At 36.6% G+C, this 22530-nt stretch overlaps 1 protein-coding gene across 1 annotated transcript in view; it reads left to right on the top strand.

The window, feature by feature from the left end:
* Window positions 1-5457: 5457 nt before the first annotated feature.
* LOC134753973 (homeobox protein B-H1-like) overlaps window positions 5458-22530 on the top strand; it is a 41963-nt gene continuing 24890 nt past the window's right edge. The window contains exon 1 of the mRNA XM_063690012.1: window positions 5458-6009. Within this exon, the coding sequence (XP_063546082.1) occupies window positions 5871-6009 (139 nt within the window). The 5' untranslated portion in view covers window positions 5458-5870. The remainder of the gene's footprint in view (window positions 6010-22530) is intronic.

Genomic DNA, 22530 nt, shown 5'->3' with positions numbered 1-22530 from the left:
CCATACGGAATAGCAGAATCAGGCTTTTTCATCGAACTAGATATTTATACAACATAATGGTTCTATTGACCTAAGTAAGGTACTCTATTTGTGTTTATTAATGAGCATTAACGTATTATATCAACGTAACAGACAGTTTGACAGACTTATAGGGAGCTTTTTGCTGGACGTGGCACATAAAACGTAATTGCAGCAATTAACTTCTTGCGACGACAATTAACAGTTTAATAGATCAGTAAATATTCAGTTGACAGGCCTGGATCAGATTCAAAAATAAAATTGTTACCGTGCTACGGTACCAAAAATGAAATAACAAATAAGTACTATTTGTATACCTAACAGGATCCCACTAAAAACATTTTCAGCATGTAACATGTTTCCAAGCACCTGGCGTCCGTTGGCTCGTCGGGTGGATGACGTTCGAAAAATCAGTGGGCACTTGGATGAGACTAGCCCATGACCGGGATAAGTGCCGTAGATACACGAAGAGAGGCCTATGCTCGGCAGTGGGCGACTGAAGGTTAAAATGATGATGATGTTGCCAAGACCATTACCATACGGCCTGCACTGTCAAAATGTTATCAGAAATCATGTAGAACTAAGCTTCTAACTCTACGAGCCCTAACTTCACAAACTATACACCTTAGTCAAAATATGTGGCTTGGCCGTTTCTAATCTAAAGTAGGTATAAGAGCAATGCAATCATATCCCGAGAAGAAGCAATGAAAACCTTTAGTTAAATAATGACTTTTGTAGAGCATTTTTTTATTGGTTTTACGTTTACCTCTGTATCTCAATTCTCAACCAAAGTTTCTGTTTGTTAGAGAAGTGCTACTTAATAAAGAGGCTTATTTGTAATTTGAGGTAAATCTTCAAAGAAATTATACTAGTTAATTTGCAACAAATAAGACCCTATTAACTGGGAGTTGAAAATAAATGATAGAGCTACGTGTTAGGAATACGTAAATATGACCAGCGTCCATTGCCTTTAGCTTATTTTTAATTTATCAAGCAGGTAATATGTTTTATGCTTTTTTTAGAAAGCTTATAAAACGACTTTTTATCAAAATTTTAAAATAGTCTCGTCTGTATTGGGAACAATTACAGAAGTGAGGTAAGTCAAATCACTAGACCTATTATTTTTGAAATAATGAAGATTATATGCCGAGATTTATTGAGCATTGATCACAAGTAAAAGTTTTTTATGTCATAGGCTAGTTAGTAAGTTGGAAAAAAATTTGAACAGCTTGATATCTTGAAAACTATTTATTTTTGATCCCTGGTTTATAGGATATTATTTGCTACTTGACGAAATACCTCGAATTACAAATCAGCTTAGGTATATATTTCAACTATTAATATTTAAGATAGCAATACTAACGCATTGAGGCGACGTTAAATATAGGGGAACTACGGGAAACTTGCCCAGGCGGGAGACTTGCCCAGGCGGGAGACTTGAACCATTGTATAAAAACTATAAAACATACTTACCAAAATTAAAATACTTATTTTTTGCATAAAGGATGGAGTGCTGATAAAATAAATATTTGGATATTGGCACTCATTATAAATAAATTGTTCAAGTCTCCCAACTAATCAAGTCTTCCGGACTTCCCGCAAGATACCAACCTGTGATAAATAAGAAAATTGCGTTTTTGTTGGTGAAATATTGCGTTTATGTATATACCTATTGCTGTACAGTTTTGGATAAAATGTAAGAAATCGAATGGTACCCTTACTTTTTTCCTTTTTAGAAGTTGAAAAATTACTTACATTTTGAAACTTTCAAGTCCTGTATTTTTGTATGATTTCCATATATGATTATAATATCTACATTATTGTGATAAATTACTCAGTTGCTATCTATGTTACTAGATTTTGTTATAAAATTCAACATGTGTCATCATCCCTATTATAAAGAAACATGTGACAAAAAATATAAGGTTGAATTTGTTGAATATCTATAGAATAGAATACTTGTAATCTATTTTAAAATTCGCATATTAATAGCATTTATTTCAATGGTTTTGCATAGGCGTCAGAGCTATTCCCGAGGGTGGCACCTACTCGAAGGGTGGTCGAAATCGGATTAAAATTGTAACGAACTTCTGTTTTTAAACGCACACGAACCTAGCCAGTTATTAGATAATGTGCACTTCTTAAGTGACTAGGAGTTGTAAAACTTGTAAACAAGTAATAAATATAAAACTCCCGTTAGTAATAAATAATCATTCAGCTTTTATACGTCCCACTGCTGAATACAGACCTCCACTCTTGCACGAAAGGGCTTGAGATGTAGTGGGCGGTTGGGAACTTCACATACACATTTGAATTTCTTAGCGGGGGTATGCAGGTTTCCTTAACTGAATAGCTTAGAATTACCGCAAGGTAATTATCAAATGACATTCCGTACCTATAAGTACCGTAAAACTCAGTCGTAGAAAGTCGGACCCCAGGGGGACTAGCAAAAATAACAATAGTAAATCAGGGGGACTAGCAAAGATTGACGCCTTGAAAGAAGACGCCAAACGATTTTTTTTTATCGGGATGACAGATAGATACTACGAAAACTATAATAAAGTGACATACTCCATACATTATTTTTAAAGTCTCAATTGGCGTATTTTATCAACGCTTCTAATCATGGCTAGGCCCTCTGATCCACTCGGCCACCACCGCTCCGCTCCGCTGTGTCTCAAGGTGCAGTACGTTCAGAAAGAGTTTTTAACAAGTCGTAGCGCTTTTTAAAGATCACAATATGGCTGCCATAAATTTAATTAGCAAACTTGAGGCTTTTCTCGAGGGACTGTATCGATTCAAATCCTGAGTTTTTGACTTTCGCTCGACAGAAAAAATCACGAACATACCCATGTTAATAATTTGTAAATAAAGGGCATTTTAGACCCCTATAATGCACTTTTTTTTACAAATTATGCACAATAGCTAAAAATATGAAAAAAGCTTCTAAAAATCGGCAATATTATGCTTGAGGGAATGTATCGATTACTTTTATTTTATTTGAACGTACAAAAAATTAATATTCAAAAACATGTTATCTGCACTCCCGGGCACACTTCCATCTCGCTCGCGCTTACGCTCAGTGAGAGTGAGAGAATAACACGAACTTACTGGGTATTAAGCAGATTCAGTCTTAAAATGTTGATTAGAACTTTCACGATTACTCCTTGTTATTAACACATTCACCGCTGAGCTACGGTCGTAGCGCTACATCGTAGGTTTCCCGGTATATAGTGAAAATGCTTAGTAGAGGCAAAACGACAACGTGTTGTGATTAGCGCTAAAAAGTGGGACTTAAGCGTATATAAAGAACGCAAAAAAAAAATCCGACGTTTCTTAAGCGACATTGCCTTCGTTAATCAAGAGATACACTAGGTAAATTTGACTTCTAACTTAGCGAGTTTTTCGAAATACCCGCATTTGGTGTTGTGTTTATGAAGTTTATAGCACACCGGGGCTGAGACTCGAAGTTAAGGCCCCGTGCCCGTGGGTTCAGGTTCTTCTCTCACTCTCACTGAGCATAAGCGTGAGCGAGATGGCTGTGCGTACCCGGGATCGCGGATATCATGTTTTTGAATTTTATTTTTATGTAGGTAAGTTTAAATTAAAAAAAAAGTAATCGATACGTTCTCTTAAACATGATATTGCTGATTTTTAGAAGCAATTTTCATATTTTCAGTTTTTGTGCCTAATTTGTTACAATTTTTTAAAGTGCATTTTAGACCTAAATTCGCGATTATTTTTTATCGAGCAAAGGTCAAAAACTCAGTATTAGAATCGATACAGTTCCTCGAGAAAAGCCTCAAGATTGCTAATTATATAATTATATTTTTGGCAGCCGTATTGTGTTCTAAAAAAGCGCTACGATTTTTCGAAAACCGCGCACCTACTTTAGGGTGCGTATTCACTATAAATAAATTTGTTTATAAACAGTGTTGGTAAACAATATTTCTCAGAAAATTTATGGTAGGTACTATTACGAAATCATATTTATAAACCGTGTTTCTAAACAAAAATGGGTGTTCCATCACATCAAATCAAGAAGTACACACATAGCAATAAAACAGTAACTTTTATTTGGAATAATCCCTATACAGTGATCTGTGTCTGTTTTCCGAGATTGGACAACCATTTCTTCACAGACCTACGAAGCAATAGGTATACGTTATAAACAAATAGCCAGTTTGGCAAGAGTTATCTCATCTCAATACCTGGATATGGTTGGTTGTATTTTTCTTTAAAATTGTTGACCGAGTGAGCGCAAAACGAGAGAGAAGCGTCTTTTTTTGGAAATCCATTCTCTTGGGAGGAAGGACAAATTACCTATTACACTTTAAAACATTTGAGGGTCTTGGTCTTTCTTTGACGCTATACCTAGACCTACACATTTTGCGTTCAGCGTCATGTTTATAAGAACCTATTACTAAATGTCCACTTCATCACCATCATCATCATCATGTCAGCCGATAGACGTCCACTGCTGGACATAGGCCTCCCCCAAGGCTCGCCACTCCGACCGATCCTGTGCCGCTCGCATCCACCGAATTCCCGCGACCTTCACCAGGTCGTCGCTCCACCTCGTTGGAGGCCTAAATGTCCACTTATCTCTATGAATTTAGAAAAAAGTCATTCAAATCCGAGTTATGCAGCTACCTATTTAGGTATTCAAGCATCACAAACTATAGCCGTTTTCTATGTATATACTTACTTAATAGTAATACCAATTTGTACACTGATTTTTTTTAAACAACTTTAAATTATTAAAAAGGGAGAAAAAATATACCTATTAAAAGAAACGTTGACCTTGATAAATATTAAATTTTCAAATGCTTGATTTGAAAATATTGTGCAAAACCTCAATGCGTATAAAGAAAGTAAGAGAAGGTGATATTTTTCTCTCAATGTTAAGAAAAATAAAATAAAATTCATGTTTAAATATGACTACCTAACTGTAGAGCTTAATTGTGCGTTTAAGTGATCTAAGTAGGTCTGTCTTTGTAATAAATCTTGTAAGGTTGCATGCACCTTTCGCCAGATAAAATGACTGATTTGTCTGGGTACGGCCAATTATATTTAGAATAATTGATATGAACCAAATTGATAGATACAAACTGTCCATGTAGCGCTACGCCATCCTCAATTTGGCGTGTGAACCAATAACGAGTTGACAGTGTCGCCAACTTTCAGTAAAACACCGCAATAAAGTGCGATATCCCGCTGCGAGAACGCTTTATTTTCCTATAATAGCGTTTTATCCACGTATAAAAGCTTAAATCCGCGCGGAGCTTTCTCCGGGCAAAAAGAGTATTAGGGCGCTCGGAGCAACATGGCAGCGGCACGCCCATTGCGGGGCGAGGCGAGCCACGCGGCGTGTCATTGGCGGGCGCCGCCTACGGGCCGCCCGCCGCGCCCGCGCCGCCGGCTGGCCGCTGCGCGCCCAGCTCGCAGTCACACCGACCCAAGCCGCGCGACCCGACGTGCAGCGTGCATCGCCTCTCGTACTCTCCGCGCGACTTTCGGACTAACACTCAAACTAGTGAACAACTATCAGTGAAGTGATACTAATATAAACAATAAACGAGTGCGCACCATCGCACACAAGAAACCGAGGAACTTACACTTTGAAAGTGCAGCAGTAGGGCAGGCTTTAGACCGGCGCGTGCGGCGATGCGAGTGCGGAAGTGGCATTGTACCGTTTAGCACTCAGTGCGCTAATTTTGTGACTGTTCCCGAGCTATGTGGGTGCGGTGACGGGGCTGCAGCAGCTTGGTCCGGAGGGTCCGCGTGCGCTGGATGCGGTAAGGGGCGCGGCGGGCGACGCGAGCCCCGCCGGTGCCGGCGGCGCCGTGGCGATGACGGTGCAGCGCGACGAGCGCGAGGCGCGCGCGCCGCGCACCAGGTTTATGATCACGGACATCCTGGACGCGGCCCCACGCGACCTCAGCGCGCACCGGGACTCGGACTCTGACCGATCAGCCACCGACTCACCAGGTCAGTACTCTCACACAACGCACTACTCCATTTACCTCATTTTCCATACCAAGCCAATCAAAAATCGTAGGGTACTCCATCAGCTAAAGTGACCCCCGAGGTACACTCGGTAAAATACTCCATAATAAAGGCGGAGACAATCAATATATAAATAGTAAAACTACGGTCTTCAAAAAATACGTGACGAAAATTGTAAAAGCCACCATAATTATTAGCCTCGTAGACCGGGCGTAGCTGTCGACGTCGTAGCGACCAGCAAAGAGTTCAACGAAACAAGTAAATCGTACATATCTATTATAAAAACTCTACCTAGGGATTTCCGGAAATACAATACACGTCGATATAGAAAGGTTAAACATTTGACAAAAATTGATGCCAAAACGTACTTTACTTTATGCGTAATTAGGTAGGTATTAATTAACGAATGTTGAACAGGAGTTTTTTTATACTTTTTCAGCTATGTCTGGAAGTTCCTAATCAATTGTGTGTAATGTAATGTAACAAGCTCTGCCTGCCATGCGAAGGTTCAATTTATATCTCTAATTTTTGTTACCCAGGGACGTGCCGAAAAATGTAATCATTATAATTAATTAAGTATTTGATTTCTATGTTCAAAGAAAACTTAACTTTTTTTCCGGGTAGCCTACAGGCTCAGCAGTTAGTTATCGGGCCCAATTCGTCGTAACTGACTGCTAGAGCTGTCCCTGCGTGTCAAGAATCTTTATGTGCTGTGTAACACTTTCTGTCACTAACTTTGCCAGGCTCTAGGTTCGACAGGACGGCGGCGGCTCCGGCGCTAGACAGGTGACCAAATATTACTTACAGCTTACAGTTTGATTTCATAGTTCACTATTCACAATAACTTGGTTTAAATATACTTATCCGACTAGGATATCAACAAGTTAAGACGTTAAGAGAGCGGCGTGGTCACATGTGCCTACTACATGTACTACCTATAAATAATGAACCGGATACACTTTAAGAGGGGGCTCCTGCAAAATTGCAGTTTTTATTATGAATTTTTAAATGTTTTAATGGAGGGCTAATGCAATAAAAACAACATATAGAAACTAGACTATATTTTCGAAGGCAGACTTTAAGCAAAACCTTAAAAGGTTAAAGTTGGCTCGATAGAAAAAAAAACACGAAAACATGTCTAATTTTCATTTATTTTCAATTTTATATCATTACCCAGCATTCCATAGCAGTATAATTTTAGTATAAAATAGCTAGTGATATAGCCGAGGGTTTTGTGCAACGAAATTTTAATCAGAAGTATAATTTCAGTTCTTGGGAAAAAACGTTAAAATCCGCGCGATCGTCATATCTTCCGTCGCAAGTTTCGCACGGCGTGCCGTACTTTGTATTCCTTTCTAATTTGCTGGGTTTACGCGCCCTCTTAACTACCTACTTTACGGATATCAACTATTATACTAAGTTTCAAAGAGGCACCAATTTAGGAAGGATCTGTTTTAAACTATTTTGAAAATATCACATGAAAATGTCACTGAAAAGGTAAAATCATGTCACACATATTCACATACATATACATTTAATATATAAAATAATTGCACGTTGAGGCATTGTATATCCCATGTCTTTTTGCAGTAGGATTACTTTAGGTAGTTATTAACCTATTATTTGAATTTTCCTACAATTTCGTATTTATGTTGCAAATAATTACATTTGTAATGGATGTTAAAATGAAAAGTATGTGAAATCCTACACATCTACACTTTACATTGATGACAGGGGACAAAGCAAGGAGATACGCTAAAGCGGCTCTAAATATAAAATTTATAAAACATATAACTTGACTTAGAACTGTTTAATATAAAATATGTTATAATAACTTATGAGTCAAATTAGGTAAATCATATACCTCTAATTTTGCTCTAAATCAAGATCAACTAAAAAATAATGAACGCCTAACAGTTAGACACGTGTTTCATGTCATGAAACATTTAAGGCGTATTCATAAACGTTTGTCAATGTAACAACAACAAGTTGATAATTATTTGCCCCTATCCGTCATTTTGACATTTCTGTTTATTAGAAAGAGACCAATTTCAACAGAGGCTTGCTATGGTTTATGAATAAGGGGGTTAATATGTAATTTTAATTGCTTCAGCCTCAGATTTTTATACCTACTTAAAAAGTAAATATTTTATAAGTACATAGGTAAACGTGTTTTAAATAGTAACAGACGCATTTACCTATAATCTTAATAACTTACTTACCCACTAAACCACAATCGCAATAGATAGGTACTCGTAATTGGTGATTTATGTGACTGTTCCTCGCTAAAATCCAATCCAAGTGGTACCTAATACTTATAGCGATAAGATCTAGGAGCAGGTGTACAGTAGCAATACGGACAATTACACTTATGTATTCTAGCCGTAACATTTTAATTCAAACTGTTTAAATTGTAGTAATCGTCGAATATCTAAACTTTGTTATAGTGGTTTCACATGCACCTACAACCTAATTCAATATATATACCTACCTAATTGGATATTATCTATGTAGTATTTATTAATCTAATATTTGTAACATACGTAAGTTAAAGGGATAAAATAAATGCATGTGTGTTCCTGAAGAAAAAAACTTTAATATTTTTGTTTGAAACCCCTTAAGTGGGTGCAAGTTGCGGAAAGTTTACAAAAAGTTTGAAAAGTTTCCAGAAATTTCAGGAAGATTTCACAGGAAACTAATTATGGAAATGTACAATTTCGGTTCCCATGCAAAAATATGAGGTTTCCGTTTTTTTTCAATGTTGAAATTTAGTAATTTTGGAAACTGCCGACGGCACGTCAGTACCTACCCTTAATTTGAGCTATAAAATTGCATAAATAATAAAAATCCAACACAAAAGTATACTTAGGTAATAAATTAAAGTCACGCAAGACGCTTATGCTTGTTCGAATTAGAAGCCGTATCTCTCACGGTTATCTCGAGATTATATCGCTGAGTGCATTAAGCATCGACGAATTTAACAATTATTACGTGGAACATTTACAGACAAGTCCGTGCAAGTTTTGAAGTCATTATCTAGTGGCTAAAGTTTACATATTATAACACCTTTATAGGAAAATCTTTCAGCCATTATGATGATTCAATGATAGCAACAAAAAAAAAAGAATATGTGTAATAATAAAAGGTGATAAAATATAACATAGACATAGATTGTGTTTTTAAGTTTTATACAATAGAATATCATGTACACCTAATAAAAATAAACAATATTAGGTATAATATTGACTTAGAAAGAAAAGTAAACACTAAGATAGTCAATTTTATGCACATAATAAATCATTCGCCTCGTTTATTTTGCCTTTTAATTTATTCATAAACCGTCATTGGTTACTAAACACGAGTTGTAAAACATAAAAAGTGCATTAAAGCCGAATGCCTCGCGACGGCGCGGCGCGGCGGCGGCGTCGGCGCGCCCGATACGAGAAGGATTTTGTCGCCCTAGCCGCGACCGCTGTGACCGATCGTTGTCCAATCGTTATTACAGGTAACTCAGACCATTTATACAGCTATTCAAGCGCGGTATTGTACTTAATTGTATAAACAAACATTTTAAAGGAGCACACTATACCTACTTTCGAAGTATGACAGATACCTATTTAGTTGGAAAATAAATATAAATAATATAGTTTCAGTTCCCAAAATAACTAGGTACCAATTTTGTGATTCTTTTTAGTTGTATTTAAATCAGCAAAAGAGCTAAACGAACTTCCTCAGTTTAGTGTTTCAAGATTTTGCAAGTAATGGAATAACCACGTCATAAATGCATATCTGATCAACTGCCCTATTTGGAGTTAGTAACTAAGGAAATGCATATTGGAGTGCCTGGTTTGCGCCGTTATCAAAATGCATGCACACCCCATTACCGCCTGCGTACCTATAGGTAGGTATAAGTAGATAAAACTTTCTTTTATTTCCTTTCATTATCTAAACCGCGCCATGTAATCTTAGCATCGTTACAGTTCCTCATTAAATTTAATTCGGCTGAGCCCCGTACTAATTAGTCAGTAGATGTACAATATAATGACTCTTTACCAGAATATGTTAAAATGCATTTTTTGTATTGTTCAAGTAGCGAAACAACAGGTGGACGTTGATAAACGGTCACCGCGGCTCTTAGCATAAGCAACGCATTCATTTGCGGATACATTAAAAACGTATAAAACAACGTTTATGCTATTAGACGTATTCAATATTTGACTGCCCCTTCCAGATAACCCGAAGAACACACGACGAAACATTCGTATTATGAGAGCCTTCAGTGATAAATTCCAAAAAATGCTCTTCGATCGTCGTAAAAGTGAATTAACAAATTTAGATAAGGCTTTACAAATGTTTGAGTTTCGATCGCATTACCCGTCGACGATTTAATAGACAAGCCGATAAAGCAAAGGCGTTAAATAAATTAAATAATAAAACGTATAATGGGCCCGATAAATACAACCCGTTCGTACCTCGCTCTCGAGATAAGTAAGCCCTTATAAAATGGACCAAATTAATCCCGGCTGAAAGGGCACTCCACGTCACAAGGGAAAAAACTGACGTCATAATCAGCTTTTTGTCAAATGTCAAGCTACGATTGCTTTTTAAAATTTTAAATAGCTCCCCGAAATTCCAAATATCCACACCATACTGGGCGAGGTACAGTCACGCGCAGTCGAGGGGTTCATACGAAAGTCCAACTCGTAAGTTTTCTTAAGCGAGGACACCCCAGCTATTATTTTCTTTACAATATACGTTATCTCATGAATTTACCTCCCAATTACTGACTTTAACATCCGCTGGCAGCAATTAAACGTCTCATGCAACTGTAAATACAAAACTTCTCGCCGTCGTAATTTAAAAACCCACTTACCAAGTATGTGAAAAATACAACGTTTAGAGCAATTAGCGCTTATACAACTCCCGCTGACAATTTAACTAATTAATCTATGGTTAATAATACTAGGGTCTATGGCCCGTCAGTCCCAATAACTATTGTGCCAGCTACACGCTTAAAATAAGTGGAAGATTTCGGTTATTCAAGAATGCCTACGTATCTCGTTTACCTTGACATTACATAGGTGTTATCACACTCATTGTCCAAACAGAATTTATTGCGGGAGTGTGGTTATAATTTGACTGTAAGGATTGGTGTGGTCGTAATCAGTAGGTGCACCTGCATTTTGTAAAATTAATGTTATAACTTAGTTTTGGCATCGGTTGTACTTGTTTATCCTCGGCCCCGCCCGTTACTTGAAATATCAAACCTAACCTCAAATGCACGTCAGCGCTTCGCTAAGCAGCTTAACCTACCCCGTCGCTTGAGCTACAAAATTAAACCTTATGCCCCTACAAATGAATTTCAAATCAGCGCATGATGACTTCGAATGGTGACTTTTAGCATAATCGTAAAGGCGAGATGAAGGTAACGATTCTTTCATCGCTTTAAGTTGATAACATCAAAGCTTTTTATTGTGACAATAAATAGATATCATTGATATAAATAGGGCCAGTTTGGATCCCCTTATAATACTATTCGCGGCTTTACGTCGCGTTTGACAGGAGATGCGAGGTGTGAAATCGAGTCCGGTTTAAAATAAGTAGGTAGGCATAAAAGTTGTCTCGAGATTTCTCGGGAAGCTTTTTTTTCGTTGAGGATTATTTCCAGTTTGTTTAGCTGGACTAATGTTGGAAATGTCGACCGAATAAGCCGTTCATTTAATCCTAAACCGTATGGGAAACATTGGCTTAATATATATTTTATTTAAAAATCATTTTTTCATACATATATACATTTAAATAATTTAATTTTTTTATTAGTTCAATGTCCATATTTAAGTTTCAGTTGGTAGGTCCCATAATGACCTAGCCCGAACCAAATATTACTATGCTAGCGAAATAAAACTATTATTACTTTTCAATATAGTCGCCTTTAATGTCAACGCACTTTTGACATCTTTGAATAAGCATCTGTATTCCTTTATAAAAGTACCTTGAAGTTTTGTCTTCAAAATGACCTAAAACGGCCGCCTCCAGTTCTTCGTCGTTAAATTTTTTTTTCCTCGCAAGTCTCGCGTCAGATTTGGGAATAAAAAGTAGTCACTGGGAGCCATGTCCGGACTATACGGGGGATGGTCGACCTCAGTGAACCCGCACTCGCGAACTGCAGCCTTGGCCACGAAGGCGGTATGCACGGGAGCATTGTCGTGTAGCAGCAGTACCCCTTTGGCTAGTTTTCCTCGTCTCTTTTTTTTTTATAGAAGCCCGCAATTTATGGATCAAAGAAGCATAGTATGCGCCATTTATAACGGTATTACGTTCTTTAAAATCGACCATCAGGTTACCATGGCAATCCCAAAAGATTGTGCACATCAGCTTTTTGGTGGACAGGTGCACCTTCGCTTTAATAGGGGGATTTTCGTTTTTAAAACGCCACTCCATCGACTCGCGTTTGCTCTCGGGATCATAATAAAGCACCATTGTTTCGTCTCGAGTCACCAGCCGCTCAATTATGCTTTTAGGGTTTTCGCCACAGAGCTCCAAAAATTTAGAAGCACATTTCACGCGTTCTTCTTTCTGAACAGCTGATAGAAGTTTAGGTACCCACCTTGCACTGACCTTACTCATGTGAAGATGATCGTGAATTATGCGGTGGACGGTGCTCTTAGAAAGCCCTAGTCTTGCTGCTATTTCTCTGATCTTTAGGCGGCGATCACTTAAAACTTCCTCTTTGACGCTGTTGATATTTTCAGGAGTGAGGACCTCCACTGGTCTTCCATCATGTCCCAGAACTTCGACAGCTTCCCGACCAAATCGAAACTCGTTTACCCAGTTTTTTACGGTGCTATAAGAAGGAGAAGACTCGCCGAATATGACATCCAAACGATCTTTGATTACAGCGGGAGATAATCCTTCTTTAAACAGGAATTTTATGACACTTCGGTACTCAATTTTGGACATTGTTAAAAATCTTGCGACAACCTTGACTTAACTTTCTCTAAAGCTGAAAATAAAGCGAACAAGTTGATGCTCTTCCGTTTAAAAACTACTGATTAGATGTGCTATCCAATAGTGTATAACATGTCATGACACGTTGCGCAGAAGTGGGTCAGGCCAGGTCATTATGGGACAGCCTGGTATATGTACATGAAATAACTTTAATTGATAGAAACAAATTTATCATGTACATACCTATTACGAATACCCATTATAAATATGAATTATGAGTCATAAATTACATACAAATGGCGTTTTTAAACAGAAAATTAGCATTATTTATTTCCAATTGATAATGGTAAGAGGATGTTATTCCAATTATGTATACTTATTGCCAACTTCAGTGGAAATGTCCATTCGCTTCGAAGTATCGGAAAATGCATAATTTTTCATCCGATTTCACATCGATTTATATCAAAACATTCCGTAGCGCTGTGTCCTTTGACGACTGTTTACTTTTCATTGCGCACATTTATATCCATGAGACTAGTTATATGCCAAGTTAAGTATTATAAGTGCGTAAAGTTTTTTATTTGAACACGTTTGTATTTGAAAAATATATTATGTATGTTGTCTTATTGTCTATTGATTTTTACTGAGATTAAACGACTTGGCTTAAAATTACTTTATTAAATTGTATTGTCCAAAACTTTGGGTAGGTAAGTACAAGAAAACAGTAGCAATGACACTGTAATAAAAAGTACGTTATTTTCTTTTTAGAGAACTAGGTACCTAGGTGTTCGTTAAATCATTACATCATTAAACATAAACATCTACAAAATCTACATGCAAACCATAGCTGCAGTCTGTTTAGTATTAGGATTTATTTTTACTTATAATATTTATATTGATTAATTAATTATTCATCATATAATTCTATTTTATCTTTACTACTACAGTAGGCCTAGCACATGATTGGCGCGACAGTATCTAGCATATTTAATTTTACAGCGTTTTGGCGCCCCTAGCTGTAATGCTGTATAATTATATCTGAATAAATATCTAATCATGTGGGACTGTAGGTACTTAATAATAGTACTGAACGACTTGTCTAAAGTTGTGGTAATAGATGAATGAATAACGAAACCAACCAAAAATAGGTGTAGCATGTTTTTACATAGGCCACAAGTAGGTATCGTAACTTTTACGACCGCTAAATAGGACGATCACCAGACCGAAAAACAACGGCGGGTATCTCTAGGCAAAGTATTAAAAAAATACAGAATAAACGCAGTTAAAAATGGTTTAGGATCAGGAGCAGGGATATTCAATTCAATTCAATTCAATATATTCTTTATTCAAATAGGTCTAGCAACAAGCACTTTTAAATTGTCAAGTTTTAAATATTACCTTAATATGCAGTTATTATTATTCTTAAAAACATTGAATTATTATAGATATGTCAAACTTAATAATAATAATTCACAAAAGGATCGTCAAACACCAAAATTATATAAAAAATACTAGTCTAGAAACTTTCTAGAATAAAAATCTAAATGTCAAAAAATACGGATTACCTAATATTCAGGTATTCATTGAATTATCAATTTCATCATTATTAATACAATAATAAATATTTAATTATTTTCAGTCACAATCCCACGGTGTTTCATCATTCATGTAGTCTTGTGTGCTATAATAGGATTTAGAGATAAGTTTACGTTTTACATATTTTTTAAATTTATTAACAGATAATTCAGTGATGATATTTGGAAGCTTATTATAAAATCTTACACAGTTACCCATGAATGATTTTTTAATTTTATGGAGCCGAGTGAAGGGTACTGCAAGCTTATGCTTATTTCTAGTATTAATGTTAATATTAGTGTTAATGCAGTTTTTCTTAAAACTGGCAATGTTTTTATGTACATACAGAATATTCTCATAAATATATTGACAGTGCACTGTCATTATGTCAATTTCCTTAAATTTATCTCTAAGTGAGTCTCTATGGTTCATTTTATATATTGCTCGAATAGCCCTCTTCTGCAGAACAAAAATGGTATTTATCTCTGAAGCACCACCCCACAGTAAAATACCATATGACATAAGGCTATGGAAGTAACTAAAATATACTAATCGAGCTGTTTTCACATCAGTTAACTGACGGATTTTGCTCGAACGGATACTCGAGGATTGGCAAGGCAAGTATTCCCAACGAATGCCGACCATTAGCAAGCATTCGTTTTAGACAAACCAGCATAAGTGTTACGTTGCGAGATCCATATGATAATACCAAAGACATATTTAACTCCGTATAAGATGAATAAAGTCTAAGGAATAGACGTGCCTAGGAAATCAAGAATAAGTCATTCTCGAATAGTTGGCGCCACACCTTTGGCCTATGCTCGGCTAGATGGCGTCGACGACACCGTTTGATATTTAACAATTTTAACACATATCAGTGAAAGAACATGGGTCAAAATCATACATAAAAAAATAAAAATAAAACATTTATTCATATACTATCCTTATATATTATCCTTTTTTGATATTTTTATACATTTTCATTTTTAGTTTTAATCGTGTCTCGATAGATGGCAGTAAATTCACTGTGACTGCAAAATTTACTATGACAGTAACCCTCTATACTAACTATTCTCTTTAGTAATCGCGGCCTCTTACGTAGTTTTGATACCTATAGAAGTGTCCTACGAGAGCGATCTCTTTGCGAACGAGAAGCGGCGCGGCGCGGCGCGCTCAATCGGCTTCATTTTTAGGGGCCTGTCAGTTATTCGGAACTGTCAAATTTTTATTCTAACTGACAGGCCGATATCGTCCGGCGGACTGATAGTCAGTGGGCCCTTCTAGATGCAAACGCGACTCAGCTAAATTTTAGACGTGGCGCATGTAGATTAGGGAATTTCAAGTTTTTGTATGAATGGCATCAGTCGATCAGATTTGTTTTGAGGATCAAATGTCTGTATGGGACCCATTTATTGTGTGTAATTGCAGCTGCACAAATAAATCATTTATCTATCTATTTATCTATCATTGTCTTAAAGCAATACAAAAGTCACAAATGGTGGTCAAAGTCTGGCACCCGCACTTTACTGACGAAACGCTTCTAACAAAATGGCAATACATTGTGACGTCACCATGTAACGTCGCTATTGCTTAGAAGCCGTTTCTGTATGGAAAACAAGGAAATTGTGATTTTGTCGGTGAAATATTGCGATGTACTGTTGCTGTACAATTTTGTATTCAAGGGTCGTGATCCGATGGCCGGGCTGAATTTTCCGTTTCACAAAATATCAGAACATCGTTAACAATATTTGAAGTCACCGGGCCCGTTCGCAATGACCCGGCGACTGCGTGGATCTAATAACCCTTCACCCTGCGGTTCACTGGAGGCAAAGCTTCGGTGAGCGATGGGAGCCTGCGCCCGCGCCGCGATCACACGTTCGCCATTATAGATCAATTAATTTCTTGCATCGTCGCTCTCACTCGCAGCTGTGATTGTATAAACGGCAACACCATTACCTGAACTAGTAGTTGCCGGGTTAGGTTTAATTGCAATTAAATTAAACCTTATAGATGCAATTGTTATTTTCTTGTTTCGTAATGTGAAAGATTACAAACGACGATATGAGTATGAAAGGTTACGAACTAGGTAGGGTAAATCGTCAACAACTGGCCACTGTTTAATAACTGGCCACCTTATACTAAAAACACGGCCAAGTGCGAGTCGACTCGCGCACGAAGGGTTCCATACCATTACGGAAAAAACAGCAAAAAAATCACGTTTGTTGTATAGGAGCCCCATTTAAATATTTATATTATTCTGTTTTTAGTATTTGTTGTTATAGCGGCAACAGAAATACATCATCTATGAAAATTTCAACTGTCTAGCTATCACGGTTCATGAGATACAGCCTGGTGACAGACAGACAGACGGACAGACGGACGGACAGACGGACAGCGGAGTCTTAGTAATAGGGTCCCGTTTGTACCCTTTGGGTACGGAACCCTAAAAATGAATTATATCCACCTATAAACCGAATTCATTTTAGTATAAGGTGTCAATAACTGGCCACCCTTCAATAACGAGCCACCTTATTTAAGTAGGTATACTAAAATTAATTCTGTTTATAGGTAAATAATTCATTTCTATTATAAGGTGGCCAGTAATTGACGATTTACCCTACAAGCCGTCCAAATAATGTCAAAAATTTATAAATAGCATTGCTATACCTATCCTTTAAAAGTAGGTTATTCCGCGGTACGAAATTATTTGTCCGTTTTGTTAAAAGATTACCCACACTGAATTACTTTATTTTATGGTGTTCGTTTCGTATAAAGGTAAGGTACCTAATGCACGTGTGTTTATAAATAGATTGAGTTATACAATGTGTGGCCTGTAATAGGAGCAAAAAATTAAACTGTAGGCTGTACTCCTAATACCGATCAACATTTGTTCAGCGACTTCTAAAAATAACTTGTGTTTTGATTTTTAATACACTTTAAAGTTTTTTCCAAGACGCAATGTATTGCGAATTCTGTTGTTTAAGGTGTGACAGGTAACGTCAATCACAATGATAAAGGCGTACAATGAAGATAATATTTATTTTGTATGAAAAATACGAAGTCTAAAGTCTTCATTATTTTTAAAAGTCGCTGAACAAATGTTGGTCAGTTTGAGGAGTATAGCCTACAGTTTAATTTTTTGCTCCTATTACAGGCCACACATTGTATATAATAAATATGAGTTGTAGTACCTACCAAAAAACAACAGAGAAGTCGCCACCTCTAGATACATAATTATGATCTCGATTCAAATGTGTCCGCTCATGGATAAACCTACATACATATCCCACTTCATAAATATGACATGTATTAATAGGATGCAAATCAGTAAGTAGGGTAGACTGGGGACAATTGAAACAATTTAACTTGTAACTATTTTATTTTTACAGTTAGAAAGGTAAGTGCTTATATTACTAAATCTTATTTATTTAGTTCTAAAATAAAGATTATTTGAAAGCCCTACCGCCCATGGTTATGTCATGATAGGGAATCAAAGGGAATGTGGGAGAGTGGTTCAATTGACCCCATAGGTGTGTTAATTGAAACATTTGGAACACAACAAACAGGACTGAGGACATTTGAAACACCATACTCGTAATATATTCGGCAAAATGAATGATTTTTTTATTATTTCTAATCTATTTTTGTTAAATCTCACTGTATACCACGAGGTCAACTAAAGTTCGCAAACATATTACGAAAAAATTACAATTTATCACCGTCTGAAAATTTTAATTAAAGAATGTAAACGGAAAAAAATTGTGAGACTTCTAAACTTCTTTGTTGCGATTACGTTGTACATATAGCTTAATCAAACAAGTTTTAATGCAACATTATGATATAACGATATAGAATTTTAATAGAAATGCATAGTTGCATACTTGTGTTTCATACTAGCATACTCTCAGTTCATATAGAATTGGTACGCATTAGAAAATTGATATTTTTTTAAGCAAACGATATAACAAAGTTATGAATGGTGAATTTTAAATAGTCATGTATTTAGGTTTTAAATATGTATAAATAAATAAAAAACTCTGTTATGTAAATAATTACGAACTTTTTTCGTAATGGACCCCATCATATTCTACACAACACTTTTGTCGACATTCTGGGCGTGTTGATCCCATGTAGATCGCAACGAATTGATATCCTGGACAATTTGACTAGTCATGTTTAATTTTTTTTATGATTGCCCAGTAGTTTTCGAAAGATCGAAATTGGGAACAATTCGGAGGATTCATCTCGCGGGGTATGTAATCAACCTGATTATAAGTATACCATGCCAAAACTTTTTTTGAGTAGTGGCAGCTGGCTAAATCAGGCCAAAATTTCACGGGACTGTGTTATCGGTTTCTAATAAATGGCAAAACTCATTTCTCTAAGCACTCTTTAATATAAAAGTCCGACTTCATTGTTGACGATGTCATAAAACTTTTCGTCTTAAGGCCGCAACTTCAAATTCTTTGACATATCATAATTTTTTTGCGAACTTGTTAAGTTTCACGAAATTATATTTTTCGGGTACATTTCCTCTACTATCGGCCATATAAAACTTCTAACTGAGTAGTTGATTAATATCGAGTCCGATGGTGTGTAGAATACTGTTCTCACCTGTGGGATGGCTCTGCAAAGTACCAGCTTGAGGCGCTCGAGTCCTCAACTGACTCCAACTGGAGGGCCAAGAGAATCATCAATGACAGCAATCTGACGAATGCTCGACTCCAAAGTCTGGAGCATCGTCGCAAGGTTGCCAGCCTGTCGGTCTTTTATAGGATACATTGCCATAGGAGAGTGTGCCGAGGAACTGCATAACCTTATTTCTCCGTTCCATTTTTACCATCGGACTACAAGACAAACGGCACTCCGGCATCGCTTCATGGTAGGAACTCCAAAAATACGCACGAAGCGTTTTGCTTCCACATTTCTTATGCGAACTGCCAAGGAGTGGAACGCCCTGCCCGAGTCTGTGTTTCCGCATGAGTACAATCTGGGGCTCTTCAAGGCAAGAGTTAATAGGTACCTCATAGGTAAGCGCGCTCCACCGTAGACCGCATCATCACTTACCATCAGGTGGGATCGTGGGCAAACGCCTGCCTATTCATCATAAAAAAAAAGAGTTTTACATACGTCTCGTCGTCCAACAACAAGCAACCTTCGAATTTTGTCAAAACTCGGTAGCACAATAGTCGAGCTCGTGTGTTAGCTTGTTGGTTCTATTTAACGGTCCAATTTGAACGTTTATTTGCTCGATAGCTCTTAATAGCCACCTCTGAGGCGAATCATTTTTACAGTATGAGTTTTCGTGATAAATCGTAATCAGGTAGTCCTGGATTTTGTTTGACTGACCTTAGGACTTTTTTCCAAAATCTTATTTCTTGTGCCAGACCTCCGATTAGTTTGTATCTTCCTGTTGGCAGATAGAGTCTCCTTGCAACGTTTTATGACCCTACAAACACTAGTTTTTAGCATCTTAAGCGACTTTGCTGTCTTCGTCCCGGACCGATAAGAATTTGTGAGGTATTTGTGCACGATCAATCTCTTTTTCTCAATTTCCATGGTCGAAAACTTTAAAATGCATAAAGCCAGCAATATAATATTCTCACTATGAATACGTTGAAGGTTGATGATTGAACTGTAAATGTAAAAAAAAAACCCGCCATGAAAAAAAATCTACAACTAATTATGTGCTAATTCTATATGAACTAGGCTTTAAAGCTTGTTTCAATTGTAACAATGTTTCAATCACAACCATTACAAATACTACCATACTTTTAGTCGATTATATATGGGGACGATTGAAACACGGGAGGCGATTCAATCATCCCCAAGTATTTACGATGTTATTATTCAACAACGACGGGATTTAATCGCGTAAAATAAGTTTTAAATTTACCTCCACCACGACCACGGGGACAACGCCGTCCTCGAAACGTCGGAGGTAAATTTAAAACTTATTTTACGCGATTAAGTCCCGTCTTTGTTGAATAATAATGAGTAAAAATCGTGAAAGTTTAAATCAGTGTATTTACGTTGTTCCTATTACCGTCCCCACATCGCAAGTGTAACATCAAGATTAAATATTATTTAGAAACAACACTCCATCGCTGTCTAATGGCAGATAAAATATTGCATGATCCCCATCCAAAACCCAAAAAAAAAACAAAGTGCTCAAAATATACACGTAAACAAAATAGACGAAAAAATATGCGAGCACAGGTACTTCACTTTATACTGCAATAATTTTGAACGGTTTCTCAACACTGCCGCGTCGCTTGTGCGCTTGAGCATTATTGGCTCCAGGATTCAAAAATGGTTGACCGCGTGACCTGATAGTGTAGGAAATGAAGCAAGTTGTTGTATGGAGACCCATGCATTAATTCCTCAGTCGATGAAATTTTGCTTGGTTATTGTATAGTATGAGCCGAAACTAAACATATAAATATCCAAAAAAAAAAAACACCTAAGTTAGGTATTTATACGTAAAAATACAAATCTGTTTATATATTGAACCGAGTAATTCCTCCGTCCATAATTTTTTTACCAAATAAGTTATTTGTATCAGTATGTGCTACTAGAAAAAAATCCAAAACTTTTGTCAAACATGACAATATTTTTTTTATTAAAATTCCTTTTTTTGACTCTAATTTTCATCGGAAAATTGCTCTGTCATTTTTTTCTTCTTATATGATCTTAGAATATAATTTGGCGTAGTGGGTAAGAAAATCCAAAAAAAAATGCATACCCAAATTTATGTAATTTAGAACTATTAAAAACTGTGAGTAGAAAATTTCTCAGCCTGATTTCTTTTTAAATATATACTAAGTAGTCACGTATACACTTAAATCCAAAATATCCAAAAGATATATTCATCCAGAACACCGAAATTTTGGAAGCGAAGATAAATCCATCCCGCGGTTACCCAATAATGTACCTTCTTCCCTTAGCAGTTAAGTGCAGATTAGCGTCCCGACCCGACCGCGTGACCCGCAGCCCGCACTTAAGAAGGGAGTTGTCGTTGTCACTGGTGTGTGATTCTTTACCACTACATTTAGTGATTTTTACAAGCTTTCATTTAACTTGCAATGTACCTATGTATGTGGTTATGTAGCTATGTTTGTACGTGTCAAATTTAAATTTGAGCCACTTTCCGGTTTTCGATGAAACTGAAAATTTGCACACATATGTAAGTCGGGTGACAATGCAATATTACGGTACCATCGAGCTGATCTGATGATGGATACAGGAGGTGGTTATAGGAACTCTGTGATAAAACAACGCAACCTAATTGTGTTTGGGGTTTTTAGACTTGTCTCATGGAGTATTAGTTGCCTGTGGAAAGAAAAGTACAGTCAGCGATAAAAGCTTGTACCAAAAATGAAATTTTTGCCAAAAACTTATTTACGTTTTCTTTGTACCGAATAATATATACTTACTTAGTTTCATATATAGGCCACCAAACGAAGCCCAATAATTGCCATTCAGGGAAATAATTCGTGTGTAAGCGTATTTTGGCATAGTTGTAGATAAAGGTGCCTGAAACAACATACTAAAAGTACTGATGGATGGGGGTGACGCTAACGGGTAGAGGGGGGTGTAAAGGTCCCTTTTTTGAGTTTTTCGTAAATAACTCTTAAACGGTGGCCCATAACAAAAAATGACCTGTTACATAAATAATCTACATAAAATTGCCTACAAGAAAGATTTCATACACTTTTTCGCTAGGATCAACATTTAAAAAGATATTAAACGAGAAATATTAATTAAAATCAATTCTATGGTACGTTTTTTTTTATATTTTTGTAAATAACTCGTAAACGGTGGCCAATAGCAAATAAATGTTTTTGAACGTAAATAATCTACATAAAATTTACTACAAAAAATATTATTCATCATTTTTGCTAGGATTAATATTTAAAAATATATTAAAGGGAATGTTAATTATAATCAATTCTTAGGTTCCTTTTTTTCAGTTTTTAG

The sequence above is a fragment of the Cydia strobilella genome, chromosome Z (assembly GCF_947568885.1).
Source record: "Cydia strobilella chromosome Z, ilCydStro3.1, whole genome shotgun sequence".
In the NCBI taxonomy this organism is placed as follows: domain Eukaryota; kingdom Metazoa; phylum Arthropoda; class Insecta; order Lepidoptera; family Tortricidae; genus Cydia; species Cydia strobilella.
Note: the sequence above shows the minus strand (reverse complement) of the source record. Positions and strands in the feature narration are given on the sequence as shown.